The following is a 10,866-nucleotide window of genomic DNA, read 5'->3' on the forward strand; positions in this document are numbered from 1 at the left end:
TCCTAACCTAGCAGAGAAGCTCTATAAGACTAGAGAACCAGTCGATCGAAGTTTTAGAGATCATGGATACACATATGTAGGCTGCAGACTTATACTTGGCTTGTTTGGCACAGGTTCAACGCTCAATTTTTTCGGAGCTGATATTTCTAGCTCCTAAAATTCTTAAGAGTTGTAGTTAGGATGAACGAGCATTATTGAGCGAGATATTCTGTTTGGATGTTGGACTAGAATTAGCGTGTCGAAAACCACTTTATTTTATTGTAGAAACTATATTTTCTGAACCTATAAGTTAGACCTGTCAAACACCCTACGTCAACAAATATAAGGGATTGCTCCATTTATCCACATATACAAGGGATGAGTTCTACTTTTCCTTCAACTGTCTCATTTAAGCAGTTACACCAAAAGATGTTATTTATCCTAATCAAGTACTCCCTCAGGACGGAGGGAGTAAAGTTTATGGGACATCATTGAGTGAATAGCTAATTTAGTCCCTCAAGTTTCACTGAAGGCTCAATTTGGTCTTTTAGGTTTCATTTTATCCACATAGGTCCTCTAAGTATTTGTTTTGGCTTAAAATTATCCTTGGGCCCACTTAATATGCCATATGGTTATTTCTAGTCAACAATTCTGTTAGAAAATGTCCCTTCCGCTCTTAATTTGTATACAACTATACACTAGAAAAAAAACTAAAATGAATAAACAACATTGCATATGTACTTCCCATTATTTCAACATGTGCACATGAAACTTGAGCCTAATGGCTATCGTATACACTTGCAAGTACTTAATTTATTTTGTTTTATATAAATTGCTGTGCATTATCTATAAAAAGAATTCATTGCATGCAATTTTTTCTCTTATATATGTGAATGAGGGGTATAAGTGTTATTTATCAAGAGAGTTGTTGGTTATGTTGGTTTAAGGATAAGTTTAAATTAAAATAAAAACTTGAAGGACTAATATGGATAAATTGAAATATTAAAGACTAAATTGATTCTTATATGAAACTTGAAGGACCGCTTTAGCCTTAAACTCTACTCCCTCCATTCCATAATATAAGGCATAGCATGCATGCATGTAGGCAATTAACTATGACCCCTTCTCTATTAAATTATTACTTTTTTAAATACTTTACTCTCATGTTCTCTAATTCTATTGGATGCATGCATTGTATTTATTAGGATGATCCAAACTACAAGATGATAATAATTATTTTCTTGATTTTTGGGTTAGGGGTGATTATGCCTTATATTTTAGAATGGAGGGAGTACAAAACAGTCTATCATAAAATATATTAGTGACTTAGGATTGGATGGGACACATTCTTATAACTTATAGCGACTTCTTCCGTCCCATGAAATTTGTCGTTCCAAGTTGTTTAGCATGTATTAAGGTTAGAAGAAAAAGACTATAATATTCCTTAATAAATAATGTATAATCGAATGTAGGATGGTGGTTAGGGGTAGAATGGGAAGAAATTTAAATTGAAAGTGGTTGATGTGACAAGTACTATAAAGCGACAATTATTTTAGGATAATTTTTTAGTGCTAGAAAGACAAGTATTGCGGGACGGAAGAAGTATATAGAACTGGATGCGATACATCGTTATAACATGGTACCATGATATATCTATTTAGATATATTTTGGGACTGAGGAAGTAGAATGGATGTGAGCCGCCGCTCCAACTCAATATTCCCTTGGACGGAGCAACGAAAGATCGCAGTCCGAACGCGTTGCCGCTTGCATCCAACCATTTTCCATAGCAATCACTTCGTAACGTCGGTGTCACAGCCAAATTCCGCAGTTCTCGCTCCCATGCATGGTTCGGTGTACTAACTGGAAACAACCGATGATCTCCGCCAATCAGCAGCAACTTGGCAAAGGAGAAAAGAAAGCATAAAGCCCCTCGTCGCGGACGTCATGTGCCAGTGACATCACCGCCACCAACTTGTGTGAGCGCTTTGATGACACTCTCGCTGCGAGACCGCTGCAGAGCGAAGCAACAGCCCGTGGTATTTAATCCGAGCTTCTGCCCTATTAGCATCCAGATTCATTCCAGCAGCATCGTGTCCTGGACTCCTGGCCCTTGCTGCCTTGCATTCCTGATACGATCTAATCCTAGATCAACCATCACTTTTCTCTCTGCTACTCCCTCCATTTTATATAGGGGTGAAAACAGAGCTGATTCGGACTGATAGTAGTCATACCATATCCTAAACCATATTTTTTAAGTGGATTCGAAGCGGTTGCGGATAGTGTGCGGATACGGATACAGAGCGGATTGGTTCGGATGTCAGAAATGGAGTGGAGTCGGTGCGGAATCGGTTCGGAAACGGATTAAATTTATCGGATGTTACGTGTATATGCAATCAATACAACATCGAGTTAGCAATGCAATGAATAATAATACAATAATTAATAAATGACCTATCGTAATAATTATATGCTTAAGGCTAAACAAGTAAACAACATGAATACATTATGTCCATAATATAAAAAACAGCTACGTAAGTATAATATGAGACGGTGAAAGTCTCATATTAAGAAATCTAGGTTAATTGATGAATTAGACCATTGGATGGACCAACTTATATTATATGTAATAGATAGAGTGGTTACATGTGTTAATAATTTCGTATTATCCGGCAAACGTTCTATCGGATAATCCGATAGAAAAGTCAGATAATCCGCATCCATCGGATTTCAGAAATACCATATCCGCATCCGCATCCATATCCGCCGGATTTCTAAAAACTCCTACCATATCCTCGTTACGGACGGATTCGGAGCGGATCGGATCGGATATTATCCGATCCGTTTTCACCCGTAATTTTATATTATGGAGAAATTTAACAATATTCCATCTATTATGTTGCTTTGAATCGATCGCTAGTCAAATTTCTTTAGGTTTGATAAAAAAATAGTAATATCTATAATACCAACTTAGTTTTATTAAATATAATATAATATTGAATATATTTTGATAATATGTTTATTTTGTGTTGAAAATGTTACTATGCTTTTTTTTATAAATTTGGTTAAACTCAATAAGGTTTTGATATGAAAAGTTAAAGCGACGATTTATAATATAAAACGAAGGGAATATTACATAATTAACGTGCTGCTGTATTCTTAATCTAGATCGAGCATGATTCTGGAAACGTCACTCTCAGTCTGAGATATGGTTCGGCCTGTAAGGAAATTAAGAGATGATTATGCACTGTTAGGCACCTGTAATTTGGCTCTCTCTAGCTCCAAGTTGCAGAAAGCTGGGCGTTCCTATTCGTAATGCAGCATTAGTTTTTTTTTTAAGGAATGATGCAGCATTAGTGAGCAGTAGTACTAGATTCTATTCTAGTTAAGCCTGCATGCAGTGATGCAGGTCAGGTCAGTTGAACTAAAGAATTCAAAGCAGCCGCCCTAAGCTAGCTTGAAGCCCGACACTCGAATAATGCACATATCATTGACGAGAGTGAGAGGAGTGTGGTGCTATATGCCTTTCTTTCTTTTTCTGTTCCTCGCTTTCAGATCGCCGGGCGTGCATTGCATCGACCGGTTTGCAGGTCCTTTCCCAAGGTCGCATATCGCATCGATCTCTCAAAGGTGAGAGATCAAATATAATCCAAGCGTCATACTACTAGTCAAAGAACGCGTGCACATTCTTAAAAAGGAAGAGATCTTAAGTGGTGATGAACAAGTTGGGGGCAGCCAGTGACCATTGGCTTCCTCGAAACGGCTAAGGGCCCCTTTGAATCGTAGGGTAGAAAAAACGGAAGAACGGAAAAAACACAGGATTCTGACAGGAATTGAAGTGTAAAACAGAGGATTGCAAAACACAGGAAAAACACAGGAATGGTTATTTAATTGGAGCACAGGAAAAACGCAGGAATCGGATGAGAGAGATAGAATCAAAGGAAATTTTTCAAGAGATTGGAGCTCTTGCTAAATTTCCTCCAAAATCCACATGCAATGTGCCATTCCATAGAAATTTCATAGGATTTGAAAAGTTTCAATCCTTTGAATCAAACGATTTATGTAGGAATTTCATAGGGCATAAATCCTTTGATTCACAGGGCCTAAATGGGCATTGGCTATGATATGGCGCATGGAAGGAACATTGGCCAGGATCCGTGTGCGCGTGGACGGCCCAATCGCCAATCGGCCGATCACTCAGGTCGTTCGGCTGCATATGTAATGCCCCCGTTTGCAGTGACGGCGTAATAGTCACCACGTAGAAACATAAACCAGCTTCCGCGGCAGCGGTTTTGGAGTGAAGAGACTCGTGGAGGTGAAGTCGTCCTCTTTCAAGGGGTGAAATTATTGGATGAAATGCTTATGATTCCCTAGCTTCCAAAGTGTGCTAAAAAGGCTTTTTATGTAGAAGAATGTTTTAAATTCATTTTCAACTTTATGGTATTTATTTCATTTGTATCCCTTTCTTTTTAAACGAATAGCAATAGACAACAAAGTTCATATTGATATAGTAGGAGAAAAAAAAACAAAACTACATCGCCAAGAGGATATAATCAGGAGAAAACAAAAGAAAAATAGCCAAAAAGACTCGGTCAGTGAGGCCAAACACAACCAGCTAACCACAAGTTGAAGGAGCATAGCATTGTGTTAGTTATCGTTATGTGAGACCGATTGTCGCTAGGCGCACAACGGAACCACACCACCCAACACCAGCAACGCTAGACAATCGAACAGAGACGTGTGTTTCCGTTTGTCATCCCAGCTTTGAATTATACAGGGAGAGTACAAGAGAGAAGAAAGATCCGCTTGTCCCTTGTATAACCCATTGCTAGTATGACAACGAGGTGCTGCTCACAAATGCCCTCATACAAAGTCAACCTTGGCCATTAGTTGATCATCGAAAAACGTGGACTCCCGGACGCCACCATAAAAGAGGGTTGCAGAGGAAAAGAGCGAGAGGGAAAAAAGATCCACTCATCCCTCCTACAAACCTGTTGCCATGATGATAATCTGAGGGTGCCAACGCTAATGAGAGAAAGTTGTTAGAGGGCGATGCGCAAAGACATAGCCTCCAATGAGGTCATGATACCGAGAAATGCTATCACCGTCGCCCACCCAATTAATTTGGACAAGGTTTTCATCTAGAGAGTCCCATAGTGGAGGAGAATTAAGGCACCGTGACAACTAGAGGAGGATAATGAGTTAGCTCGTCTCGTTTGAGCTTGTTGTTTTAATGAGCCAGTTCGGCTTACTCGTTAACGAGCTAGAAGGTTGACTCGGCTCGACTTGCAAGCTGGCTCGTTAAGCTCGTTAATGAGCTATATCTCATTTACCATTTTATCATATATTAACATAATAATAACACTAAATAGTAAACAAAGAACTCACTAAATATGAATAGTTTTGATGTAATTAAAATACTAAGCACTAGTTAAAACACTAATTATATAAAGATACGATGATATCTTATACTAACGAGCTAAAAGACTAGCTCAATTCGACTCACTAAGACTGTAAGTTTGAGCCGATCCGAGACGAGCTCTTTACGAAACCAATCTAAGCCATAAGTTTCGAGTTTTTTATCCGCTCCTATCGACGACACCTCCAATGGAAATCACAACGCCCAAAGCGTCGCCGTTGCCGTTCCGGCGGACTTTTAGGCTCGGCTTTCGCTGGGAGAAGACGCGTGGGGGTGATGATTCGTGATTACACGAGGGGATACGCCCGTGCCGGGCTGCCTTACTGCTACGGCCCACGGCCCAAACGCTCGGGCCACGCCATCTGATTAGAGATTTGATCCTATACCTTCCTAAACATTTGAGGATTTATTCACTTTCCTTGTCTCACTGTTATGCTCGCGCTGCCTCACCTCCCGGGAGAAGTGTGAAAAAAATCTTTAATATAGTTTAAATGGTATATGTTGTGAGATCATATAATGTCACTTGTCAATTTTCAGGGCTAATTTAGATTGCTGTCAAAATAAACCTTTCTAAAATTTGACAATACTAAAATTTTGATAAGTTGGCAACATTGCCAAATTTCGATAGAATCGATTAAATATGTTATTGCCAAAATTCTTTAGGTATTATATATGTTTGGTAATAAACTAAATGTATCCATATGTTTATCAATTTTACTTTAAAAAATAATATGATTTAAAATAACATCAATCTGAACGGGCTTTCAATTTAAATGGAAAGTATAGGATCAAATTTCACCCAGATGGAGAGTAATCTCAATTGTTGTTGTTAAGCTTAACCATTAAGGCAAGGTATCAAATTGTTCTCTATAAGAAAAAAAAAAAGCAAGCCACGGAATTGGTGATCTGGCCGTCTCACTGCCAAGTGGGCCATCCCACGGATGCCTTTTTTTATTACTAATTAACGCCTTCTTTTCCTACTAAACGCTCCCATCCCTCCTCCCGTTCCCTCGATCTCTGCCTCCTCCCCCCACCGCCGGAGAAGGTCGCCGCCGGCGAGCGAGCGCGCCCGCCGGAGTTGTAGCCGCCTCTCTCCCCCCCGCGGCAGCCTGACGCCTTCACGCAGCGTGATCTCCTTCCCCCCCTACCGCTGGCGGGGATCCGTGCTCTGTCGGTCGGTAAGCCCTAGCCCCCGCCCCTCCTCGCAGTCGCAGCTCGATCCGTTCCCCTCCACCTCCGGCTAGCTCCCTGAACGAGCGCCGCGCCCGGGATTTCGCGGCCGCCGCGGCGCTGCCGCTTGCCCCGTGCCTACGCGTGGTGGTGGTGGTCGTGTCGGCAAAAACCCTCGCGCAGCTCTGTCTCGGCCCTCGGGGTTCTCCCTCCGGGTGTGAGGTGTTTGAGCATGGGGAACCGTGGGATAACCGTGGCTAAAAGCACTTGAAATCATCTAGCTCAGCGTTCACTTCCCTGTTAATGTAGACTTTATAGGTGATGAGGTGAATCAAGTAAAATGTTTGTAGCATTTCACCCGTTAGAGTGTATTCCTGTTGAAGAGTAGGAGATCCTTGAGATTGTTGATGTCCAATCCTTTGTATTTTGTAACTTGTTCCTGCGATACCTATTGCCGAGCAATATGTTGGTGTTGGGGGTGTGTTGGGTAATTGGAGCAATGCAAGCTGGTCTGCCAGATGTGCAACTGTCTTGTTAGACTAGCATGGAAATTAGTTTGTACTTTTGCACATTAGCCAGTTAACACGAAACAGATTTAAGTTTGGCATGCTAGGAAAATCTGCGTCATAGATAGAGGCTTCTATAACCATGGCTAGATTTTCTGAAAATGTCCGCATGCAGTCGGAAGCTTAAAATGTTATTGTGGGAATCCAACTTTTCCCTATTTGTTGGACATTATTCTACTAATGCTTTGAATGAACTGGCAAATGTTAGAGTTAATCTAGCATCCACTCATGTGATTTTATCAGGTTGTACTCACTGAACATGCTTCCTGCTGGCTCTTACTGGCCCCAATGCGATTACGCTTGCAAGCTGATAGGTTGCCGCCTGCTCCTATTGCCCTGCCCCCTGCCCCCTGCCCCCTGCTTGCGTTCATGGATAACAGAGTGTAGACTGAGATGATACTCTGTTTTGTACCATTCCAACCAGAGCAATGGCAAACTGGCAATGATAGTCTTAGACTCTTAGTCCTAGTCCCCTAGACTTCTGAAACTTTTTTATAAGAAATGGAAGAATGCCCAAGTACAACTAACACTTACACTGGGAATGTTTGAAGAATGATCTAGACATATGACTAAGTTCTTTTTCTCTACATTGTCTGACATCCCTTTGGGATTTGCAGAGTGCAGACTGATCTTCTAATATTTTTCATAGTTCTGCTAAAGTTGAAATGTGACAGACTGACAGTGCCATGGTGCTAATTTTAATACTTGGACACATTTTCAAGAAAAATAATATGCTGGTATACCTTTTTTTAATATATGGGTATCTGAAACTATGCAGGTTCAGTTGGTGGACTGGTGAACTGAAACTTATTGCTTGGTGCTAGTGTGATGGCGTACGAGATTAGCGAGATCAAAAGTGAAGTTCTATTCTCGAATAAGACTTACATACAGCAAGCAATCGAAACACTTCATTGGTCTAATACTTAGGACAAATTTTTTTGCAACATGTATCTCTAAACTTTTAGATCACCCCTTAAACTTTGGGGTAAAGTCCATTTCTTAATCTTACAAAATGGACATTTTGCGCACTAATCCTGAGGATAGAATTAATAGGTCACTCAATATCCCATGCTGGTTTTAAAGTTGGTTTTTGCCACCATTCGACCATGGATACTGGCAACAATTTCTTTCCACCAGTTTTAGAGGTGGTGTTATGTGTGATTATAAAGGAAGATGGACATATGGTTTGCAGGGATTTGGAGTTTATTAATAGTATAGTAGGTACTTTGTCTACAGCAATTATTTTCACATTGTAATTGTTCTTATTGAAATTTTAAAGCTAATTGAAAAGCATGGCATACAAGAAAAGAGAGATAGAGAAAGAACTTGGAGAAGGGCTTTAAGAATAGAGTATTTCAGTATAGTATCTACAATAGTAATTCAATTCCAGTTTCAGAAAGTTGTCACATATTCACTCCTGCCGATCTCACCTATTTTACCTCTTTCACACCTTAGTTGAGTACTAATAATTTTTTAATTTGTCTATGTAGAAATTGGCATAGGCCTGGTGGGCTTTGGCATCCTATTCTCATTCTTTGGCGTTATCCTTTTCTTTGATAGGGGCTTGTTGGCGTTGGGTAATGTATGTTACAACGAACAACCCCTTCGTCTGTTGTGTCAGTTAATATCAAATAAAACTTTATTGTGGTGTTACACTTGCTATCTTTCTTCTTTTAGATTTTCTTCTTGACTGGAATCGGCTTGTTGCTTGGTTGGCAATCTATGTGGCAGCTTTTCACAAAGAAGGCAAACATTAAGGTACTTGAGTCAAAGACTTTGATAGATACACGCTACTATCCATTTCTTTCTTATCTATGAATGGATAAGATGTGACACCATGCTACAATTATTGTTTTCTACTTTTCTTACTAAAATTAGATAATAATAACTTTGTAGTTGGTCAAGTTTTCAAGTTGATGCTTGTCCTAATATGCATGGCAATGACATAATAGTTCTGCCTACATAATTTTGTAGACAACAAACTTGTTTAGGTGCATGTATTCTGCACGAGTACAGGCATGATCACTAGCCTTTAATCTGTTGCAAGATTGCTATGGAACAAAGTTGAACTATAGATATCTGGTACCGGTCTACTGGACATGCAAAGTATTGTAGATCGCATTCTCCAGGATAGCAATTTTTGTATTGCTGCAATACGGCATAATTGATTGGTCCAACTTATTTATTGTTTCTGTGCATCACATGGATTTCTCTCCACATACATGTCCAGAAGAGGTAATGAGTTTATTTGGGCAGGGATCTGTTCCTTTCTTCCTTGGTCTGTTTCTTCTCTTTGTCCGATGGCCTGTTGCTGGCATAATAATGGAGCTATATGGATCTTTTGTTCTCTTCAGGTCACTGTCTACCAGCCCCAACTTTTTGTACAATATTCATTTCTTAGTAGTCCTTTTTGGCACTTATTTCGCTTCCCTTCCATTTCTTGTGCAGTGGTTATGGACCTCCTATCCAGGCCTTCCTATACCAGATTCCAGTCATTGGATGGATTCTGCAATACCCATTCCAGGTAAAGTTTCTCTTCCTATGAGAGAAGGAGGGCGATCATGATCAAATTGATGTTTCATGGTTAATTTTTTTTTTTATCTTTATTCTGCCATGAGTCCTACTCTATTGTCTTCAGATTATGGATATGCCATATGGATATAACTGATGTTGCAGTATTCATCTGGTTTCTGCAGCTGTTTGGTCAGTTCAGGCGTAAACGTGCATGACAACTCACGGCAGAAATTACCCTTCGTACGGGAGCATATTTTGTGATGTTAATACGGAAACCTGCTGTGTACCATCTGCCACGATGCAGTTTAATTCTTGTGTGCATATTCATACTTTCGCCTTTCTAATCTGGAGTTTATCTGGCTTTTGCTCATTTTGCTAACTGGCAGTAGTTTAGTGTTCATATATAGACGATGTAGAGGCTTCAAATGATTGTTGCTAGAAATTTGGGATCTGGGTTTAGCAAAACATGTGGATCTTTTAGCCTATTTCTAACAAATTGTGAGCCAGTAACTATTGCTTGAAAGGTCTTACACCGATGATTCTTCCAAAGAAACTTACGTTGTACTCCCTTCATCGTAAAATAAATAAACTTAGTATGGGATGTGATAGTCCATATCCGTAGTACTTAAAAAATGTCACATCCAGGTTTATTTATTTTGAAATGGGTGGAGTATAATTGTACTAGGTGTCTTTATTGGGTTAATTCAATCCATGCCACTACAATCTCTTTGATTTTAAAAAATACAATTACTATTCATGCCATTACATTTTGATAAAAAAAATATATATGCCACTATATACTCCTTCAATGTATTCATAAGAAAAATTGGACCAAATTACCCACTCTTCTTCCTCCTCCCTCTCTCTCCTCTCTTACCTGGGATCCAAATGAAGCCATGGTCACGGAGCTTCTCGCGCTAGCTGTGTTGTGGCGTAAGAGCAGTCCCAACCCTCTATCTAGAATGGTGTCTATGGCATTAACTACATTGCCATGTAAGACTTTTAGCTTATGTGGCAATATATTAATTAAGAGATAGAGAGAGTGAAGAGAGGAAGAAACTGGGTCTCATGCAAGACACAGCTTCAACACGAGAACATATACACTAGACACTATCAAGTTTTGCATTGGAAGATAATAGTGTCTTCATAATAGATGAAGAATAAATATGATTGGTAGAGAATAAATATGAATGTATTTATTAATGGTCCACTTTAAGAAA

General features: G+C 39.7%; 1 protein-coding gene across 2 annotated transcripts; it reads left to right on the top strand.

The window, feature by feature from the left end:
* The first annotated feature begins 6,349 nt into the window (after positions 1 to 6,349).
* Positions 6,350 to 10,176, top strand: LOC4329905 (vesicle transport protein GOT1). Of its 2 annotated transcripts, XM_026022679.2 has the most exons (8): positions 6,350 to 6,574; positions 7,750 to 7,821; positions 7,911 to 7,988; positions 8,623 to 8,714; positions 8,810 to 8,890; positions 9,389 to 9,486; positions 9,581 to 9,656; positions 9,829 to 10,176. In XM_026022679.2, the coding sequence occupies exons 3-8, from the start codon at positions 7,961 to 7,963 to the stop codon at positions 9,859 to 9,861; spliced, it is 408 nt and encodes a 135-aa protein (XP_025878464.1). In that variant the 5' UTR covers positions 6,350 to 6,574; positions 7,750 to 7,821; positions 7,911 to 7,960; the 3' UTR covers positions 9,862 to 10,176. The 2 variants fall into 2 exon arrangements, with proteins under 2 accessions (XP_025878464.1, XP_015623307.1); XM_015767821.3 differs by lacking the exon at positions 7,750 to 7,821.
* Positions 10,177 to 10,866: the final 690 nt, after the last annotated feature.

This window comes from Oryza sativa, chromosome 2, assembly GCF_034140825.1.
Source record: "Oryza sativa Japonica Group chromosome 2, ASM3414082v1".
NCBI classification, from domain to species: Eukaryota; Viridiplantae; Streptophyta; class Magnoliopsida; order Poales; family Poaceae; genus Oryza; species Oryza sativa.

Bases quoted from the DNA above. Each gene is read 5' to 3' on its own strand.
- LOC4329905 (XM_026022679.2), top strand. From the start codon at position 7,961: ATGGCGTACGAGATTAGCGAGATCAAAA. The intron at 7,989-8,622 runs GTGAAGTTCTAT...TTGTCTATGTAG, and splicing joins CGAGATTAGCGAGATCAAAA to AAATTGGCATAGGCCTGGTG. The intron at 9,487-9,580 runs GTCACTGTCTAC...TTTCTTGTGCAG, and splicing joins GGATCTTTTGTTCTCTTCAG to TGGTTATGGACCTCCTATCC.